This window comes from Nyctereutes procyonoides, unplaced genomic scaffold, assembly GCF_905146905.1.
Source record: "Nyctereutes procyonoides isolate TBG_1078 unplaced genomic scaffold, NYPRO_anot_genome, whole genome shotgun sequence".
NCBI lineage: Eukaryota > Metazoa > Chordata > Mammalia > Carnivora > Canidae > Nyctereutes > Nyctereutes procyonoides.
The window spans coordinates 14130069-14151153 of record NW_026575052.1 but is presented as its reverse complement, the minus strand read 5'-3'; the positions used below and the strand labels follow the sequence as shown (position 1 = coordinate 14151153).

The 21085-nt window shown below is 55.3% G+C and overlaps 3 protein-coding genes across 20 annotated transcripts in view; 2 read left to right on the top strand and 1 right to left on the bottom strand.

The window, feature by feature from the left end:
* Nucleotides 1-871: 871 nt before the first annotated feature.
* On the top strand, nucleotides 872-6747 carry LOC129513621 (collagen alpha-1(III) chain-like). Its single transcript, XM_055331800.1, has 4 exons — nucleotides 872-1044; nucleotides 1767-1979; nucleotides 3936-5334; nucleotides 5587-6747. The coding sequence occupies exons 1-4, from the start codon at nucleotides 872-874 to the stop codon at nucleotides 6745-6747; spliced, it is 2946 nt and encodes a 981-aa protein (XP_055187775.1).
* Nucleotides 4784-11770, top strand: TMEM200B (transmembrane protein 200B). Of its 3 annotated transcripts, none has more exons than XM_055332359.1 (2): nucleotides 4784-4992; nucleotides 7345-11770. In XM_055332359.1, the coding sequence occupies exon 2, from the start codon at nucleotides 7365-7367 to the stop codon at nucleotides 8286-8288; it is 924 nt and encodes a 307-aa protein (XP_055188334.1). In that variant the 5' UTR covers nucleotides 4784-4992; nucleotides 7345-7364; the 3' UTR covers nucleotides 8289-11770. The 3 variants fall into 3 exon arrangements, with proteins under 3 accessions (XP_055188334.1, XP_055188335.1, XP_055188336.1); XM_055332360.1 differs by lacking the exon at nucleotides 4784-4992 and adding an exon at nucleotides 5420-5512; XM_055332361.1 differs by lacking the exon at nucleotides 4784-4992 and adding an exon at nucleotides 6641-6741.
* Nucleotides 11771-11916: 146 nt separating this feature from the next.
* EPB41 (erythrocyte membrane protein band 4.1) overlaps nucleotides 11917-21085 on the bottom strand; it is a 199597-nt gene continuing 190428 nt past the window's right edge. For all 16 annotated transcript variants that reach the window (XM_055332346.1, XM_055332341.1, XM_055332340.1 and 13 more), the window contains 4 exons: nucleotides 17046-17147; nucleotides 15808-15888; nucleotides 12823-12927; nucleotides 11917-12172 (listed from right to left, as the gene is read on the bottom strand). In XM_055332346.1, coding sequence (XP_055188321.1) covers nucleotides 12829-12927; nucleotides 15808-15888; nucleotides 17046-17147 — 282 coding nt within the window. In that variant the 3' untranslated portion in view covers nucleotides 11917-12172; nucleotides 12823-12828. The remainder of the gene's footprint in view (nucleotides 12173-12822; nucleotides 12928-15807; nucleotides 15889-17045; nucleotides 17148-21085) is intronic.

Here is a 21085-nt window from a genome sequence, read left to right as displayed (position 1 = left end):
GAGCCTCCCTGTCCCTCGTCCACGGTGCCCTGGGCCCCCAGCACTCAGCCTGGACACATGTGGCGTCCCCTCTTCCGAGCGGATCGGCCTCCCTGGGGCAGGACCAGCCTCAGGCGGGTCCCCCAGAGTCTGCGCTGGGCCCCCTCGTGCGTACCCCCACTTCACGTTCCCAACGCTTCCTGGAGTGGGAGGCTTGGCACCTCTCCGTTCTCCAGGGCATGAAAAGGCTCAGGGAGGGATCCCTGGGTGGCGCAGCGGTTTGGCGCCTGCCTTTGGCCCAGGGCATGATCCTGGGGACCCGGGATCGGATCCCATGTCGGGCTCCCAGTGCATGGAGCCTGCTTCTCCCTCTGCCTGTGTCTCTGCCTCTCTCTCTCTCTCTGTGACTATCATAAATAAAAAATAAAAAAAAGGGAAAAAAAAAAGAAAAAGAAAAGGCTCAGGGAGACAAAACGATCCTCACTGGGTCACACAGCCAGGAAGTGGTTAGGCCACTAGCGAAGCCTGTCACCGACTCCTAGACCCTAGACCTGGGCTCTTCTCTGAATCACTTCCTTCGTTCCGCCATGAGGGTCCCAGGGGGTGGGGACGGGGCAAAGCAAGGGAGCCGGGACGGGTTGGGGTGGGAGGGGCCCAGAGCAGCTGGCTTCAGGGACAGAACCAGAGGACCTGGGCGGCCACCAGGTGCCTCATGCCACTCCGCAGGCGGTCAGCTTCCCCAGCGCCATCCGGGCTCCTGGCTGGGCCTGGGGCCCTGTCACGCCCTTCCCTCGGTGCTCTTGGAGAAACTGTGACAGGTGCCACGTTAACAGTTTGTAGTCTTTCCCCAGGTACCTATGAGGCAGGCTACTCCCCTGCTTTGTAACGTCCCATGGCTCCCGGCGCCACAGTGCTGAGCCCTACACTGGAGGAGCTCTGCAATCAGGCGCTGGCCCCTGCGTCCTGTTCCCCACTCCCTCTCCAGCACCTGACCCCCTGCCCAGGCTTCCAGGCTGTCTGCAAGCTGTTCCTGCAGCCTGGAATATCCTCCCCGCTGCAGCCTGGGTAACTCTTCTGACCCTGAGACCCAGCAGGAATGCCCCCTCCTCCATGAAGTCCTCCCTGCTCTCTGCCCCCCACATGGAGTCAGCTGTTGTTTCCTCAGCTTTTGGTGGATGGTCTGTTCACTTCACCCCCTGGATGGGCATCTGGATGGGACCCAGGGCTGGCTCCTCTCGCATCCCCAGAGGAGGTGGCTGAAGACACAATCACTAGCCTCACTTGCACATTTTATAGGAGAGCAAACTGCGCATGTTGAGGCTGGAGCCCCAGGGGTACAGATTAACAGGGACCTCAGGGTGGGGGACACACAGGCCAGTAGACGGCCAGGGCTCAGGGAGGGACGGGACTAGACCAGTTGAAGGCCAGAAAAGCTCTAGTGCCACCACGTTTCCCGTGGAGTTCCGTCCTCATTACAGGCCTTCGCACATGTTGCTACCATTGTCCTGTTTTGCAGAGGAGGAAACAGAGACATAAGGGGTGAGCTGACTTGACCCCGGTCACAGGGCTAGCGGGAAATAGTGTAGCATCGCATGTAGGACAAGGGGTGACAGTGTCACCTCCTTCTCAAGGCTCTTGCATACTTAAGAAGGTAACAGGTATGAAGGGGCTGGAACCCCGGGGGAGCTTGGCAAGTTGGTGGCTTCCTACCATCATCCCTAAGGGCTCAGGCAGGAGGCTGGCCTTGCCCTGGCCCCAGGGGCGTCTCACCTCCTTGGCCTTCCCAGGTTCACCCCGGCTCTGCTCCTTCTCTTCTCTGGCTTTGGAGAGCAGTGGAGACGTGAGCTCACTCTTCCCAAGAGCTTTGCCAGTGGCACGGAGCCACCAGGGAAACCCACTGCCCAGCTCAGAGCTTCTGTGGGTGGGGCGATGGGCTTGGGGTTCACATCCCAGGAACTCCTGAAGCCTGAGTCCACATGGGGACCTGTAACTGCCCAAGGGTCAGCTCTGCCATTCACTGGTGGGGTCACTCAAGTCACTGTGTGCCTCTCTGGGCATTACAAAATGGAACATTGGGACTGGGGTTCTGGATTCCACCTGCCAATCATTTCTTATCAAGTTGACCCACCCGTTCTTCCTGGGAAGGCCCCACAGGGAGCGCTGAGGGAATCCTGTGACATGCCCAAAGTCACCCAGTGAATGAGCAGAAGAAACAAAACTGGGTCTCAGAGCCACGCTCTCTCCTCTGCACGGGGTTTGGGATTCTTAGCTGAGGCTGTGGTCTTGCTGGGCTGGGGCCACACGGGCACTCAGCTGTGTCCTCCAAGTGCTTCTGGGGCGGCCCAGAGACAAGGATGGTTTAGAAAGCCCTGGGGCTCAGACAGGAAATCCGGGGCAGCCCGGACCCAGCCAGCCAGTGGGGCTGTTCCCAAACATCAATTCCCAGGGCTTGCTCTTCTGTGGCCCCGGGTGGGGCTGTGACACACAGATGACAGCTGCTCCCTCCCCATCATGGCTTTTGGAGAGGACATGGAGCCTCAGGTAGGCAGGGACCTCAGGGTGCCTGTGTCCGGTTCCCTGCCTCCCCAGAGAAGCTTGGGGGAGAAATGTCCACCACAGTGGCCCCAGGGAACATCTCTCTTCCAGGCCCCTCCTGGTTCAGGAGTGAAGGAGTCAGGGCCACACAGAGGCAGTTCCAGGCCACTGGCCGCCCACAAGGGCCAAACCAAGCAGGCCCCGGGCCCTCCCTCCGGGGAGGCGCCAGCACTTGCCAGTCTGGCTGTGTGTCTGCCAGCGGGTCTCGGCCTCTCTGAGCCAGCGTCCTCTTCTGTAAACTGGGCCTATCACTAGCTTCCCAGTTCTCAAGACAATCAAGTGGGCTTATATCGAGGGAGAGGATCCTTTTCTCATTGCTACCCCCAAATGACCCCAGGGGAGGTTTCTACAACTCCTAAATACCATCTTCTGTGCCCCAAACCTCAGCGTCAGAGGAAGGACCAACTGTCTGGTGGGCATCCACTTTATGCCAGGTGCTGACCATATGTGATGTGTGTTCTTAAGCTTCTAAACAACACTGGGAGGTAAGTATTTCCCCCCGTTTTGTGCAGATGGAGAAACTGAGACTCAGGGCTGAGTCCTTTCCTGTTCAGGCTGGAGCCCCAAGTGGTACAGATTAGCAGGGACCTCAGGGTGGGGGACACACAGGCCAGTAGAAGGCCAAGGCTCAGGGAGGGACGGGACAGGCCCAGTCCTCCCGTCAGAGCTCACCAGCAGGGGGACACAGGACGGAGGCTCAAATCCCAAACACTGATTTTCATTCTGTGTGCGGTGCTGCTAAGGGGAGGCTCCGGTCAGGGTGTGTAAGTAGGGGGTGGGGGTGGGGGCAGGGGGGAGTGGGGAGGGGCGAGGCTGACAAGCTCTGGGGACCCACAGGAGGTGCAGAGAAAGTCTGAAGGACGGCAAGGAGCCAAAGGGATGATCCAGAGTGGGAGTTCCTGGCAAGACTCAAGGCAGGGGCCAACCCCAAGGCCAGAGCACGGATAGGGGGATGGGGATGAGTTCAGCTACAAGGGAGGGAGGAGGGTGAGGGAGGAGGGTGAGGGGGCAGGAGCCACTCTGCAGGTGAGCAGGGATTTTAAACTCCCCAGACAATGCAGGGGAGCCACTGAGGGTTTTAAGCAGAGCGATTGGTTTAGGTCCAGGGTGGGAAGATGGTTGGTGGCCCTGTGCAGAGCCCTGGCCCCGGGGCAGGGAGAAGGTAGCTAATGGGGGATCCAGAGAGGAGGGTCCACAGGACTTGAAGGTTTGGGGCAGGGGTGAGCCCAAGGTGACCCCTGGTGGAGATGACCCTCTGGTGGGCAGTGGGGCCCTTTACAGAGGGGACAAGAGGAGGAGTAGGAATGGGCCAGGATCACTGCGAACAGGGAAAATTCTGGGAGGTGTCTGGTTGCTGAAAGTGAGGCTGGGCCCAGGCTGGAGGCCCCGAGGAAGAAAGGTCAGGAGGGGCGGGCTGGGCGAGCCAGTGGCAAATGCCAGGGCAGGTGGGGCAGCGACCACAAGGAGCTTTGGCCTCGAGCTGGTGTCCCCAGGAAAAGCAGCCGGGGGCGACAGAAACGCGGACAGCGCTGGGTGGGGCGTCCAGCCCGGCTTCGGGGGCGGCGCGGGCCTGGGGGGGTCTCCTCCGAGGTCCGGTCGCGGAGCCTTCTCCACGCGGCGGCAGGGAGGCCACCCTGGCCTGGCTCTCCGACCCTCCGACCCCCGGCTGGGCCCCCTCGCCCCGCGGGCGGCCGGGTCGCTCCCGGGGATGTGTCCCCGCGGGCTGGGCGCCGAGGCCACCGCAGGCTCCCGCCGGGCAGGGTTCGAGCCTCGCTGCGCCGTGGCCTCCGCGGGGGGCGGCCCGGGCCCGCGACTCGCTCGCGCCCCCCTCGCGCCCCCCTCGCGCTCCCCTCGCGCCCGGGCGCAGCCGGGTCCCGTTCCCGCCCCGCCCCCTCCCCCGCGCCCCGGGGGGTCTCGGCGGCCGGGGGAGGGGCGCCTCCTAATCAATCCCAGGCCGGAAATTCCTCCCGAGGGGCCCGGCCGGGCTGCGGGGCCGGGGCGGGGGGGGGGGGGCGGGGGGCGGGCTCGGAGCCTGGCGGGCCGCCCGGCCGCCCCTCCTCCTCCCCCGAGCCCGCCCCCCGCATCATGGAAACTGGGCCGCCAGCCGACCCCCTCGCTCCGCTCCGCTCCGCATTCCTGCCGCGGGGGCGGGCGGGGCTCGGGAGCTGGGCGGCCCCGACAGGCCCGCGGCGGGGGGCGCCCCCGGAGCCTCGGGATTGGGGCTCCAGACGGGCGCGTCCTCCTGGGGGGTTGCCCGTGACTCTCCGGTGGACGCACTCAGCGGCCCGCCCCGGGCTCCCGTCACTGGGCGCTCGCGGGGTCCCCGGGGGCTGCGCCCCGTGTCGCGTGCCCGCCCGCTACGCTGGATTCTCGCCTCTCCGCAGCTTGCGGGGCGGACCCATGAAGCCCATTTTCCAGGTGAAGGCGGTGAGGTCCACGGAGGGGGCAGGCTGGCGGGGGGCGGGGCAGGAACCGGGCCGCCTCCTCCGGGGAGCTCCCCGGACGGCGCCCCCGCGAGCCCGCTCCCGGCGCTGGCATGAGGGGCGCGGGCGGGCGCGCGGGCTTCCAAAGTGCTCGGGCCGCGCGCTCGCTGCGGAGCCGGGCAGGGCTCTGGCTCCCGGGCTCAGTTTCCCCACGTGGGAAGGCGCGGCCGTCCCGGGCCTCTGCGAGCGACGCTCCGAGCCACGGGCGCGCACACGGCGCTCACCTGCGGCCCTGCGACCTGGGCGGCTGCCGGGCTCCAGCGGCGGGGCCCCGGGGGTGGCCGCCCGCAGGTCCACGGGGCGGGGCCCGGAGGGGGCGGGGCCCGGAGGGGGCGGGGCCCGGAGGGGGCGGGGCCCGGAGGGGGCGGGGCCGGGCCTCGGTGGAGCCGGCGGCAGAGCCGGGAGCCGCGGCGCGCGGACTCGGACCCGGACCCGCCGGGGCGCGGCGGCGCCAGGTGAGCAGGACGAGGGCCCCGGGGCTCGCGCTCCACTTTCCTCAACTTTTTGTTGGGCCCGTCCGTCCGGGAAGGCCCTGGGGCGGGAGCCCGGTCCTCCCTCCCCCCACCCCCGCGGAGTGTGGACGCGGGCGGAGGCGGGACCCGGAGCGCGAGGGACGCGGCCCGCGGCAACTTCCCGGCGCGAGACCGGGGCCTCCCCGGGGCCAGGACTCCGCGCCCGCCGCAGCGTCGGGGCCCCCGCACGCCCCCGCCTCTGTCCCCGCGGGGAGCCCTCCGGAGTCGCTCCACACTCCGAGACGACCGGGGAACGGCCGGCGTCGGCGGGGGTCGCGAGGCCCGGCGCCGGGTCCCGGGGGCGCCCCCTCCTCGGGGGACCCCGGCGGGCCCCCCGGCCGCTCTGGGCCGCCGCCTCCAGCTGCGAGAATCAGGCTTTGGACGCGGCCGACTGCGGCTCGGTGCTAGGCCCCGGCCTTCCGCACCCCTTCGGCGCAGGGAGGGGGTGTCGTGCCTTGAGCTTCGGGGTGCGGATGGGGACTGAGCGGGGCGGCGAGGCGTCCTCCCTGGGGCCTCGCCACGGGTGCCAGCGCCGGAGCGGCTTAGAACCCGGACTGGGGGCAGGGAAGACGCACCCCTGGACAGCGCGGCCCCGGCCCTCCTCCCCTCCTCCCCTGCGACCCAGGGCGCCTGGGCGGGGGCCCCGCTCCCCCCCACGCCCTCCCTTGGCGGGGGCCACACGGCTCACGGCGCAGCTGCTCCTTGCCCGGCCCGCGCTCCGTCCTCGGGCCACAGGCCGGGAAGGGCTGAACCGGGCGGCCAGATGGGGCGGCCCGAGGTGCTGGGGCGGCGCTGCTCCGTCCGGGACGCGGGCCACCGAGGCCTCGGGTGGAGGAGGCCGGAAAGGAGGACAGGCGGCGGGAAAGGGGGATGATTCATCCCGAGGAGCTCGAATTGGAAACGCTGCAACCTGGGAACAGCCTTGCCCGGGCCGACGGGAGAGTCGGGGAGCGGGGAAGCTCTCCCGGCGGGGCCCCGCGCCCAGCACCTGCAGCACCCCCGCTCCCCGCGCCCTGTCCGGGCCGCGACCCGGCCGCTGGAGGAGGGGAGGCCTCTTCTGCGCGGAGTGGAGAGCAATCCTGGGCGAAGTCGGCCGCTGGTCTTGGTCAGAACGGTCTTCCTGGAGTCTAGCTCAAGTCTCTCCTGCTGCAGCTTCCGTGCAGGCTGAGGAGGTCTGAAAGGAGGGGGCGGGCAGGAAGAGGCGGGAGTCGGTGACACCCCCTCCTTCCCACGCTGCGGTATGTAGCGCGCAGTAGGGGGGAGGTGGGGCCCGCGAGCGACCCCGGCGGCCCGGGCGGGCCGAGCGCCCCCTCCCTCCCTTACTACGGTGCAGCCACGTGCGGGGGTGAGGGCGATCCCGGGCGGGACTTACCCTGGAGACGCCGCCGCGGGGGCCCGCACACTCCCGAGGCCCCGGGCCGCGGGGCTGGCGAGGAGGGAGCCGGCGCCGGAGCCCCGCAGCCCCGGAGCCCCGGAGCCCCGCAGCCGAGGATGCGCCAGGTAGCAGCAGCCCGCGCCCCCCTCCCTCCTCGCCGCCCGCGGGCCCGGCCAACTCCGGCTTCAGCCGCGCGTCCCTGGCTCCGAGCTGCGCTGCGGAAAACCCGAGCGGGGGCGGCTCCCCGCCTCGCGGCCCCGGGAAAACCCGGGGGTGGCCGCCAGGGATCTCCAAGCGGCCTGGGCGAGGCAGCCGGCTCTTGCCTCCCGGCCCCGGCCCCCGAGCTGGCGCTGCGACCCTAGGCCCGTCGGCTCAGTCCCCGCCTCCCCTCTCTCCGCAGAGCGCCCAGACGACGGCGAGATGACGGCCGGGAGCCCCGGAGACCGCGGGGAGGTGCGGAGGAGCCCCGAGGGCCGCGTCTCTCGCCTGGGCCGCCGCCTGGGCCGCCGCCGGCGCCCGCGCTCCCCGCCCGAGCCTCTGCGGGTGCGGGCGCGGCTGCGGCTGCGCTCGCCGTCGGGGGCGTTCGCGGCGCTGGGGGCGCTCGTGGTGCTGGTGGGCATGGGCATCGCCGTGGCCGGCTACTGGCCGCACCGCGCCGGGACCCCGGGGCCGCGCGCCGCCAATGCCAGCGCGCCGCCCCCGAGCGAGCTGCGACGCGAGGGTCGCGGCGCCGGCCGGGCCCACGGCCCGCACGAGCGGCTGCGGCTCCTTGGACCCGTGGTCATGGGCGTCGGCCTGTTCGTTTTCATCTGCGCCAACACGCTGCTCTACGAGAACCGCGACCTGGAGACGCGACGGCTGCGCCAGGGGGTGCTGCGGGCCCAGGCGCTCCGGCCCCCTGACGGCCCCGGCTGGGACTGCGCCCTGCTCCCCAGCCCCGGACCCAGGACTCCCCGAGCCATCGGCTGCACGGAGCCGGAAAGTTGGGACCTGTCCCCGCGTCGGGGCCCGTCACCTGTCCCATCAGTGCGGAGCCTGCGTTCAGAGCCTGCTAATCCTCGCTTGGGGTTACCTGCCCTGCTCAACAGTTACCCGCTGAAGGGCCCGGGGCTGCCCCCACCCTGGGGTCCACGCACCCAGACTGGCCATGTGATTATCACCGTGCAGCCCTCTGGTTCCTGCATTGAACATTCCAAGTCTCTGGATCTGGGCCTTGGGGAGCTCCTGCTTGGGGCCCCAGCAGCTCGGGACTGTGCTCACCGGAGCTGGCCACGGCTGGACCGCCTCAGTCTGGGGGGCTATGCCAAGTTGGGAGGAGGAGGGGACTTGGGAGCCCGGGTTTGAAGAGCAGGGGGACAGCCTGCTAGGAGGCTGCAGCATGGACCGTGCTAACAGGACCAGAAGTCCCAATGCCCAGTAGATGCATCAGCCACGTCCCAGACGAGATGGATGCTCTGGCCGCAGCATCTGCTAAGGCTTCCTGACTTGCATGTCGGCAGAGAAATGCCAACTGCACAAGGGTTCAAAAAGCTGGAGAGAGTGTGTTTTAATGCGGAGCCTGGAGACCAGCATGACTCGGCCTCGGGAGCTCGTTAAGCCTCCAAAAGTGACCTTAGCCTTGGACAGGTACCTGAGGGGGCTGGAGGTCCAGGTCAGGGTCGCTGGGAGATGCAGCTGGTGTCTCAGCAAACCCGAAGTGGTGGGCAACGACCCCTAAGACTTGGAAGGTAGGTTGGCTGGGATGTCACAGGCTGGGCCGGGCTCCCTGCACGGTGGCACCGGTTGTGGGGTTGGGGAAGATGGGCAACGGGGCTGAATTGAGACCCTCCACTGCCATCTGGGACGGGGACTGAGGCTTTACCTCCCACCACCTCAGCCCTTCTCTCCCCTCAGCCCTGCAGGGTCCACCCCACTAGGGCTACACTACTGCCAAAGCCTTCCTACTGAGGGTCGGGCCCCTCCCTGAACAGGTCCGAGGAACCCCCTTCTCTCCTTTGTCACAGCCTGTGCTGCAAAATCTCCCCCTGGCTGGCAAGAAGCTTTTGCCAGTTCTCCTTTTACACAGCGTTGAAGCTGCATTTTGGCCAATGTGGGTAGCTTACTTTAGAAAAGGGCTTGAATAGGGGTCTCCCTTCCCCATGTTTCGTTTTTCCCAGGTGGCTGGTAGGAGGAGAGAACTTTCAAAGTTGATCAATTCTCACAGACTGTCTTTTTTTTTTTTTTAAGTTTATTGAAAAATGCAATACAAGAAGCAAGACCAAACACATATCTAAACACTACACCACGTCTCTTACTACAAAAGGCCAAAACAGCAGACCTAATTATTGCCTTTTTAATCTAAGGATTTTGCCAATTTGATTCTGCTGGCATAATTCCTATTTTGTCAAGAAATGTAAACAACTACTTGATATGATTCATAATTTTAAAAAAATTTACAAAGCTCCTTCATTTTTGTCATCAAAATAATACATTTGAGAGAGATTTGTAAAAACAACCAGCCTGGGGCTGAGATCCTGGGCAGATATTTCCCACGAGCATTCCTTGGTGGCGGTCAGGCGGGAGCTCTGGTTCCTTTCCCAGGGCAGACGGCCGTCCCCTCCACCTGTCCCCTCCACCTCGTCTGTCCTGCAGGACATGCAAGGGTAGGGGGCTGGGCAGGAGGGTGAAGAGGCCCCCAAAAGGTCCCTGCAGCCAGGTTCTCTGGGCCCTAAGCTCGGAAATTTAGGTCCCGCTATGTGGGTGGGTGGGTGGGTGGGTGGCAGGGACCTCGTGTGGCTTGGAGGAAGTCTTCTCAAGTGAAATAAAAATAAAATTGCAGTGAAAGATGTTACTGTGGTGTGTCTGAGTCACTTCGGGAAAACTGCTGCCAAGTCTCTGACCCTGGAAATGAAGCTCTCTCCTCCCCTCTTTACCATTTCCACCTGGACAGAATCTGTTTTTCTTCACACACACACACCCACACACACGCAAACACACACACACAACTGCAGGAAGAAAAAAATCCAAACAATTGTCAAACCCCCAGATCTGTTACCAGAGAAGGAAGATAGGAAAGAGGCTTGGAAGGACACCCTCTCCCTAGCTCGTCCAAATCATGGCTTTTCAGTGCTGGAAGGGCATTTGAGATCTTCTGGTCCAATTTACAGTCAAGGAAGCAGAGAGAAGCTCTGTGAGCTGGTGACAGAGCCGAGGGGACGTGTAGGCCCCTGTTAGCGGGCCTGCGCTGTGAAAGCTGCGGCACCAGTGTGGCCAGGTTTCTGATGCTACGCTGTGCCCTCTTCCTTAGCCGCACCCTCTTCACTCCAGCTGTTAGCCTTGGGAGCTGGGAGCTCTCGGCAGGACAGCTGGCCACTGCGAATCGAGCTCACGTTACTGTGCTGTTTGATGGGAGCTGGGTTCCTAACCTCCCCACCGCTCCGGGCCACAGGGCCCAGGCGTAGACACCAACAAGCAAACACCATCATTTCAGACCCTGTGCCCACACGCTGAGACAGGACAGTCCTTCTGCCCAAGGTCTTCCTGTCACTCTCCAGAGAGAGCTGCCTCTTAGCAATAGTCTCACGTCAGTACTAAACGAAAAATGCACACATCCGAAGTCTGTTCGAACCAACTGAGTTTGTCTAAAGCGAGGCTCAGCCAGTAGAGGCTTTGGCCACACGCAGCTGGCTCCCATCGTGGGGAGCAGAGGTTTCAGACTTCTCTCCCTCGCTCACTGCACTTGAACTCCCAGAGACTGTGCTCCGCTGTCTCTCTCATGAAGTTCACTTCTGTCCCACTGTAAGACTCTTAAGAACTTCCAGGCAGATATGTTTGTGGGAAGCCAGCTGGAAGATTACAGAAGCACTGTTGAGTAAAAATGCCCCCAGATCTACCAGGAACGGTGGAATTGGGCCCATCAGTCAGCACATTTTTAAAACCAACCAAAGAACAACCACAAAAAAATTAGAAGTAAAATAAACCCACAACCCACCACAAAAATCAAGCCCACAAAACCTGACAGGCCTCAGATGGCGAGTGGGAATGAGCAGAGCTGGTGTGTGTGTCCCCGGTCGTGTGGGGTTTTGTGGGAAGGATGGCCCATAAAGGTCAGTTCCCTGGCTCCAGAAGGGTGTCTGCAGGCAGGTACCAGGCAGGAGAAGAAAGGTCAAGGAACACCACCTCCTCTCTGAGTCACACTTCCTATCATCCCAGGATTAAAGAGAAAGGCCCAGGGTTGGTCACCTGGAAATACTTCTTAGCAGGATCTGTCTGAGGTAAACCCCACCATTCCCCTGTGTGAAGTGCACATTCCCAGAACAAGAAAGCTTTTTTTTTTTTTTAAACCTCATCAATTTTCCTTGCCCAAATCACCACTAAAAATGTGCCATTAGAGCTTTTGGCCAAAAGTGCCTATTTTTCTGTGAATTTTGGTCTCCTGAGATGGGAGGTAGGGGGAGCACTTAGCAGAGCCACTGCTTCTGATGAGGTAAAAGGGGAGGGAGGGCAGGAAGGCGAAGGCCACAGATACGTTTAAACATTCACAGTATCAGATATATCTGAAACAACTTCTTACGTCTTTGATCTAAAGAAGCTCCAAAAAAGAAAGAATAGGAGGAAAGAAGGAAAAACAATACTATATTCTTAGCAGAGATCTCTGCCTCATCAAAATCACCCTCAACAAAAGGACAGGGATGTGTTCCTGGGGTCTGTGGATCAGGACAGCTGCCCTGCCTCACATGGTAAAGTCCCATCATTGGCTCTGAGAAAGGGCTGGTTAATGGAGTTTCTGCTGACATCGAAAGGGTATAAAACTAGAGGAGGAGCAGGAAGCCCCACTAAGCTGGCTTTGGCCCCCAACACAGCTGACAGAGTCTTTGGAGGATTTCCCCAAGAATTCTGTAGACCTGTCAGTATCTGGGTTGGAAATAAATGGGGAGAAGCTAGGTTGAAAGGGTTACAAACCACCCCATAAAAAAACAAACAAACCAAAAAGCTCTTTAAAAACAGTCCATCGAGTGAAAAGTTGAACAATTTCTGGTATCACAATATAGAAAAAGGTATTAAAAGAATCAGTGATGTCTAGAAGACTCTCTTGGTATAAACTCCAAATAGAAAATGAAATTAATTTTCTGGTGGTTTAGAGTAATTTTGAAAGCCTGATGTCTGACTATTGCAGGTAAGCTTCTTTATCATTTTGCTGGTTTTTCTTTCGGATGGGAGACAGGCAGGGATTTGGGGTAGGACAGTTCCTAGAGGAAAGAAAGCAAACTTTTTAAATCCTGCAAAGGAAGACAGCTACTCAGTCCCAGTGCCAAGCTCTGGGGGTCCCAAGTGCCAAGCAGGGTCGGAGCAGCTTTACAGAGCCCAGTCCTCCCTGGTGATTTATGGCTTCTTGAAGTCGTTTGTAGACTACTTTTAGGCATAACTTTATCTGGATCCCCAGCTCCCCAAAAGCAGCTATGCTGTTTCCAATTCTCTAGTCTGGGCTTCAAGCGTCAGTCATCTCTCCCCTGATCCCCAAGCCCTCATTTATGGACAGCCAGGCCCAGCTTGTCTTGGTTTTGTTCTCCTCCTCTGGCACTCCCATGGTTAGACACAAAGATACCCATGACAGAGTACAGAGAGAAGGGAAGGCTAGGTGAAGAAGCAGGCAGGGAACAGGAAGATTCAGGAAGTGGGGAGGTTTCCAGCCATGCCTGGGGACGTCCTCTGGACCACCACTGCCGACACTGCTAAGGGCAGGATGATATAAGGAGACCTTGTTGCTTTTGTTGGAGCCAAATGCTTGGTAACTTCTGTCTCCCTCACCATTGTGGATGCCTCTGGGTAATGTCCCTGTTCAGAGTTCTCTGAGGCGGGCACAGTGAATACCGTCCACCCCACCAAGAACAGCTCATACCTGAGCTCATTCCTCAGAGATTTCAGTCTCCTGATGGACGACCACCTTGGTCACTGACATGTCTGGGTGCTGCTCCTTTGCCTCCTTGATGGCCTGTACGAGGACCTGAGAGAGACAGAAACCATGCCCATCAGGCAGAAAGCCTGATTGGTGAAGGAAGGTAGGGGTCTCAGGACACCATTTCTCTGGCAAACTGAATCTTTCCATCTGCAGTACCAAGGAGCATTGAGGTGGGGCAAATTGCTGACAGCCTTCTCCCCCATACCCCCCATCCTGCAGAGGGAGGGTCCTAGATTGGAAGCACAGAAACAGGCAAGGCAAGAGGGACTTCAGGGGTGACAGCTGTACCTGCTGGGCAGGTCTGGGAGGATTCACTCAAGAAGTGAGTCGGAAGGACAAAGCAAAATCTCTGTTCAGTGTAGGGTAACCGAGAAGTTCAGAAGGGAAGAGAGAAATAAAGAAGCATGCTATAAAAAGAAAAGATCTCTGGCTAACAAAGAGGGAAGTAAGATGGGACAGCTTATTACATGCCATGCACTGGCCTAAGCACATCATCACCACCACCATCATCATCATTATTATACTTAATCTTCAGAACTCAGTGAATTAGAGCAGTAACATTGTTTCCACTTGTTTTTAAAAAGTAAGCTCTACACCCAACATGGGGCTCAAACTCATGACTCCAAGAGCAAGAGTTGCAGGCTCCACCCACTGACCAGCCAGGCACCTCTCACTGTTTCCATTTTGTAGACAAGGAAACTGAGGTTCAGTGGGTAAATAAAGTGGTTAATGTTTCACAGCTAGTAAGTGATGCAGCAGGGATTTTAACTTGAATCTATAAGGCTTTCTTCTTTACTACACTGTCCTTGAGTTTTGAGAGACCCTGTTTTGGCATCTGGAGGAGTTTTGATCATTTTAGAAAAGCTGAATGAAGCAGAGGGAAAGTCAGAGCAATGACAGCCCTACTCTCTAGCTGGACAGCAAGTCTCTGAGCCTCAAGCTCACAGCACCCAAGGTGGAAGAGCTTTGGGGAATGATGACGTGGGGATTCTCAAGAGACATGCCTTCCATCAAAGAGGACTCTAGCTAGATCTGACCACCTGCCTGTGGACACTGGCTCTTAAGAACTATCTCTAGGAGGGGATCCCTGGGTGGCTCAGTGGTTTGGTGCCTGCCTTCAGCCCAGGGCGTGATCCTGGAAACCCAGGATCGAGTCCCATGTCGCACTCCCTGCGTGGAGCCTGCATATCTTTCACTCTCTCTCTCTGTCTCTTGTGAATAAATAAATAAATAAATAAATAAATAAATAAATAAATATTAAGGAAAAAAGAAAAAAGAAAAGAACTATCTATAGGAGGAACAAGGGATGAAGGGAAGTTCCCAGTTGACTCTATGAAAGACATTTTTGGAATGCTTTTATAGGCCCCTGGTCATTTTCCTTGATCCTTTTTGCCCAACCCACCTGCTCATGTGTCAAAGCTCAGCCCAAGCCCCCTCTATGCTTACCCTGGCCTACAGCTATCTCTCCATGAAAGCCTGCACTACTACTTCTTGCTTTAAGTGCCTCCCCACCTGCCCATAGTACACCATGTCTTAGCCTCACCACGTATCCCTCATACCCAGGAGAACTGAGGGACATAGCATCTATCTGAGCTATCAAGTGTGTGTATCACAACAACCCAGAAAGAAATCTATGATTATCTTAATTTTACAGGTGGTAAAACTATAGCTTAGAGAAGTAAAATAACTTGCTCAAGGGCACACAACCAGTACGTTGCAGAATCAAGAGTCAACCCAAGGTTGTCTCACTCCAAACCCAAACACCTTCCGGTCCCACTGCTCTTGCTGTCTGGCACTGACTGAGCACATGGCAGGGGCTCAAGCAATCAGACCACGTGGGTGGGTGCAGAAGCTGGTAGCACAGCAGGATCTCCTGAGCTGGGGCAAGAGGCTGCAAGGCCTCCTACTTGGGCTTTGCAGCCTTGTTGCTGGGACCCCGAGCCTGGCATTCTCAGCTGGGAGTCTCAACCCTGCTACCAAGGGAACTGCCAGCAGTGCAGCTCAGGTTTTCTTTTTTTTTTTTTTTAGGCACATCAGCATAAAGGCCATGGAATTACTGCTCTAACACTGCTGTCAGTGATTCCAGAAGCATTTGCATGCAGTCCCTTCCTCCCCCTCTTCTCTGCAGCTTTACTGTTCTAACCTCACCCAGCAGAGAACGGGAAGCATTAATCCTGACCTTATTATTTGCTAATTGCTTGCAGCACACAATTAGCACCTAATTAATACAGAAACATAGAATTTTAGTGCTCAGAAGGGCCTAGAAATTATCTAGATCAACCTGCTCTCTTTTTAGGAGACAAAAAGGAATCAGAGGTAGTGTGGTTTGTCCAAGGTCACATAGTAAGTTAGTGACAGATCTAGGACAGACTTGAAGTCGAAGTCCATCTGGCTCTGCTTTCCCTCATCTCCTCCGCCACTTCCACCCTCTGAGGGCAGGGATTACCTCTTCCTTTTGTCTTGCTACCTTCCTCTCTCTCAGCACAGGTTCAGTACACGATATTCCCGAATAGCAACAGCTCCACCCACCCAGAGCCCACCATGTACCTCACCCCACAGTCCAACATCCCACGATTCTCACAACAGCCTTGAGGGGAAGGTGCCATAACATCCATCTTAAAGATGGGGAAACTGAGGCCTAGGAAGTTAAGAGCTAGAATATGGGGAGATCCTAGGATTTGAACCCAAGCTTTTGAGTCTAAGGCCTGTGTTCTATTACACTTCATGCTCCCCCACCTGCAGCCCCCCTCCCACAGACCTCTGTGGTCTGATTCCCTTCACCCTTCTCATTTAAGCACTAGAATAGCCCAGAGAGTTCCTGGGGATGAAGCTGGCCGAGGCATATTCTGAAAGCTAACTCCTGTCTCCATCCATCTTCCCACCCTGGGACCTCTTCCATGCCCAGAATCTCTTCAGCATCCCCACCTGATCATGGTCAATATCGGCATCTCCTGTGATCACAATTCTCTTCTCAATCCGGGTCTCTGAAATCCCACCTTTTACAGTCTGAAACCAAAGAGAGATCGTTACATGAGAAAGAAAGGAAAGAAGGGGAGGGGAGGGAGAAACAGTAAAAGATTATTCTGAAAGCTCTACTCCAAATTTTAATCTGCTGCTGGGTACCGTTTTAGATTAGCTTTCTTATCCACTTGTTCAAACTCTTAGCTGCACCTGCTAAAATGAGCACACCTCTATTCCCTTGGATTGCTAAAATCTTTAATAAGCAAAATGGAAAGTCACAAGTCTCTACTTATTTTTTTCCCTTTTTCTTCCTCTCAAAAATCACAGAAATTTAGTGAGTAAACAAAACCGACAGGTGTTTCTTTTTGTTCTTTTCCTGTACGTTTTGATTATTTTCAAGAGGAAAACTCAGAAGACTATGAACAAAAATGTCATGCAGCTTGAAATTAGGCTCTTTATTTTCAAGCATTTTTGTATCACTGGTATCAAAGGATCCTCAAATAATCCTCTCAGGGTGGGTAGGTTTCCCTAATTGACAGATGAGGAAAACCAAGGTCTAGACACATTAAATAACTAGCTTCCAGTCCTCTGTGCATTGATAACAGAGTTTCGTTAGAAATCTAGATTTCTTATGGACAAGAAAATATATTTTCCTTTAGTGCTGCAGCAAATATGGACTTGTATCTCTGATTTTCAGGGAGTAGTTTCAATTTTAGATAATTTTTCCGGCTTGCCCCCATAAAAAATGTTCTAATAATTCCAATATTTCAGCATGCAAACTATAGTCCTCATGGCCTGGGCACTGGACATGATAGAGAAACTCTTTGTTGGATCCTGAGTTTTGAATTTTAACTTGGAAAATATGGCTGCATAATAATGCCAATGACACCTGTCCTTAAATAGACTTTTTAAACTTACCTCCACAGCCCAGATGACTGGAGAGATGAGCAGATGTGTAAAGTCAACCACAGGTGACTTTAGGAGTCTACTAACTAGGTAGGCAAGGGTGCTCTCAGGGTCCCCTTGGTTTTATTGCTGGGGAAGCAGCAGGGCCTTTGCACCTGTGACCTTGGAATCATTGGGCTCAGAAGGGATGGACCTGGAAACCCTTGCTTCCAGACCAAGGTCCTTCTTGCAGAGAGGCAGCAAGCTTAGCATGCATGCCACTGGATTCCAGAAGGAAGTTCTAACTGGCCTGTTACCTTAGTAATCTGAGTTGTGGTTGTGCTGCTTGTGGTCTCAGATGTGATGGTCTGAGCTGTCAGCAAGACTCCCGGGTCTAAGTCCCCATTGCTGTCATCAGTCTGCAGAAAAAAAACACAACTCATCATCATGCCTCTCAGGAAAGCTTTGTGGGCAAATGTGGCAGGAGGCAGCTTTGTCCTTCAGCTGTATGTTCTCAAGCAAAAACCTGATTCCCTTATGGTAATGACTTCATAAAGAAAACAATCCCCTGGTGACAAGGCTCCTTCTAAGAATGCTAGATGGGTCAGTTTACTCGGTGCTGGGTCAGTGAAAGGAATGGATCAGAAAAAGGCAAGATTACAGCCACAGGCTCAGTAAGAGTGACAGTGACTGCACATGTGTATGCAACGTGCCAGAGTTCACAAATGGCTTCCAAAACATTGTCTTTTTGGATGTCCACACAAGTCCTGTGAAATAAATACTAAGGACAGAGGCTGATTAGCACTCCTAGGTAAGACAACTCAGGTCCAGAGAAGGTAGATGATTTTTTGCTCAAGGACTCAAAACTTGTAAGTGGAAGTTGTCCTCTCTACAAACCTGAAGCTCTTTAACACACCACCCAAGGCAGGAAAAGTATAAAGTCTTGTGTGCTAAGCCAGGGGTAGGTCCTGAATCATGGGGCAGAACTTTCCAGAAAGGACCAGGAAAGGTCCCTGCCAGGGTTTAAGGAGCCAGAGAATGTCAGGCTGTCTTCTTGGAAGACTGAGATGGGAGCCTGGAGCAAACGATGTAGGAAGTGTCCCTTTATGATACCATGGGAGAGGGACATCTGGATGGCTCAGCTGGTTAAGTGTCTATCTTTGGTCTCTGAGTCCTGGGATCGAGCCCCTGTGTTGGACTCCCTGCTCAGCAGGGTGTCTACTTCTCCCTCTCCCTCCACCACTCCCCCTGCTTGTGCTCTCTTGTGTGTGTGCGTGCATGCTCTCTCTCAAATAAATGAATAAAAAATCTTTTTTTAAATTAAAAATTTTAAGTTTTTATTATTTTTTATGGATTTTTTTAATTTTTATTTATTTATGATAGTCACACAGAGAAAGAGAGAGAGGCAGAGACACAGGCAGAGAGAGAAGCAGGCTCCATGCACCGGGAGCCCGACGTGGGATTCGATCCCGGGTCTCCAGGATCGCGCCCTGGGCCAAAGGCAGGCGCCAAACCGCTGCGCCACCCAGGGATCCCCAGTTTTTATTATTTTTTAAAGATCTTATTTATTTATTCACAAGAGACACACGGAGAGAGAGGTAGAGACATAAGCAGAGGGAGGAGAAGCAAGCTCCCTGCAGAGAGCCCGATGTGGGACTCGATCCCAGGATTCTAGGATCACACCCTGAGCCAAAGGCAGATGCTCAACTGAGTCACCAAGGCGTCCCTATAAATAAAAAATCTTAAACAACAACAAAAAAAAGGACACCATGGGAGGAAACCTATAGGAAATCTCAATGACATTTCTGACAGAAAAAAAACCTATTTTTGAAATGGACCATCCTTATTAGAAAGGGCTTAAAAGTATTTAGAATGCTGGGCTATGCAACTAATCCATACAGAGAATGAGGGCTGCAGCTACTTCTTGTTTCTCTAAAGCTCACCATATTATGACCAAAACAAATGTATTATGATCAGACTGAGAAATGACACTAGCAAAAATGAAGAGAGATGGCTATCAGCACCCCTGGGGCTGGTAGCAGGAATCAGAGCTGCCAACAGTTCTCTGACCGGGATGGAAACAGACAAGATGAGTAGGCTGGGTGCTAGGGGCTGCCCAGAGCCCATGTTGTCCTGAAAATAATGACCAGTTGGTCCTGGTATTATACACAGGCTCAGAGGAAATTTAGAGAATTGCAATTATTTTCAAAAAGAACTCTGCAGCGGGCAGCCTGGGTGGCTCAGCAGTTTAGTGCCACCTTCAGCCCAAGGCGTGATCCTGGAGTCCCGGGATCGAGTCCCACATTAGGCTCCCTGCATGGAGCATGCTTCTCCCTCTGCCTGTGTCTCTGTATCTCTCCCTCTCCCTCTCTGTGTTTCTCATTGATAAATAAATAAAATCTTAGGAAAAAAAAAAGGAACTCTGCAGTAAAAAAGGTGTTACATTACTATCCTTTCCCACCCTCTTTATATGTCATTTGTATTATAAGCAGAGGCCTCCAACCTGTTTCTGAGCAGGACCACATTCACTGAGGCAAAACATTGATATGGGGGGTGGAAGATAGGAGGAGGAGAAGAGAATTAGGAAGAAGAGTCTGGCTGAGTTCCCTTTCAGGTAAGAATCTAGACCAAACGAAGAGAGGGGACATGACTGTACTACCTAAATCTTACATACATGCCATCATCATGCTAGCTAGATTATTGGCTAGTTCACTAACACTTCAGCCCAGACCCACTTATCTACCTTAGATTCAAACTTGATGAATGTTTAATGTACTCCTACTATGTGCCAAGCACAGGATACAACTGTTACCTCAATTCCACCTCTTAATATCTCAAGTGGGTACTATTATTATCCTCGCAGTTCCGTTGGTCCAGAGAAGTTAAACAATTTGTCAAGATTCTATGGCTAATCAGTGTTTGGACTAGAACTTAGGACAAGAAACTTCTTGTCTGAAGACTGAGGTCTGGGTCCCAGCTCAGACATAACTAGCAATGGGATCTTGGGCAAGTCATCCCGACTTCTCTGAGCTTTAGTTTTCTCATTTGTAACAGGCAATACTGTTAATACAGCCCCACCATGGCATTGTTGTAAAGATCTAAAGAGATTGTAGAAGTAAAATTACTTTCTACATTATCATAAGAATAAAAATTTGCATGCCAGGAGGGCTAAACCTTTTTGAAGAGCTCTACCTCAGGAAGCCCGAGTGGCTCAGTGGTTGAGCCCCTGCCTTTGGCTGAGGGTATGATCCCGGATTCCCGTGTTCAAGTCCCACTCTGGGCTTCCTACATGGAGCCTGCTTCTTTCTCTGCTTCTCTCTCTGTCTCTCATGAATAAATAAATAAGGGCAGCCCCAGTGGCTCAGCTGTTTAGCGCCGCCTTCAGCCCAGGGCCTGATCCTGGAGACTCAGGATCAAGCCCCACATTGGGCTCCCTGCATAGAGCCTGCTTCTCCCTCTGCCTGTGTCTCTGCCTCTCTCTCTTTGTGTCTCGAATGAATGAATGAATGAATGAATGAATGAATAAATAAATAAATAAATAAAACCTTTAAAAAAAAAAGCTCCACTCTAATAAATCAGTGACACTATCATATTTTCCTACCTCCCACCGACTCCCTTATTCCCTGCTTTCTGTCTCTGAAGAAGCGAAAGATGGAGGAGACATTGTTATGATTTCTGACTTATACTCTTCCCACATGTGGACTCTTTTCACTGACCTTGTAACCAATGTTTCCTCAAAATGGTGCTGTGGCTTTGACAGTTGTTTATAAAGTTAAACATCCATTTATCCTATGATCCAGCAATTCCACTCTTAGGTGTTTACCCAAGATAAGTGAAAACATATGTCTACACAATGACTTGCACATGACTGTTCACAGCAGCTTTATTCACATTTGCTCCAAACTGGAATCAACTTAAATGTCCATCAACAAAGGAAAGGATAAACAAATTGTGGTACACTCATAGGATACTACTCAACAATAAAAAACAGGAAACTACAGATTTTTACAACTTTGATGAACCTAAAAAAACATGTTCAGACACAAAAGTGTACTACTGTGCACTTCTCTTTATATGGAGTCCAAAAAGAGGCAAAACTAAGCTACGGTTACAGAAATCAAAGCAGTGGCTGCCTAGAGGGGCCAGGAGCAACTAGAATAGTCTATGAAGAAAGTTTCAGGAGCAATGGAAATGTTCTATATCTCAAATGTGTCTTGATTACACAGGTAAATACATTTGTCAAAATCAATCAAATTGAATACTTAAAATCTGTGCCCATCCCTGTATACAGACAGGCTTTGCCTCAAGCATGCACACATGCACATATACATAAGCAGTAAAATCCTGTTCTGGCTCT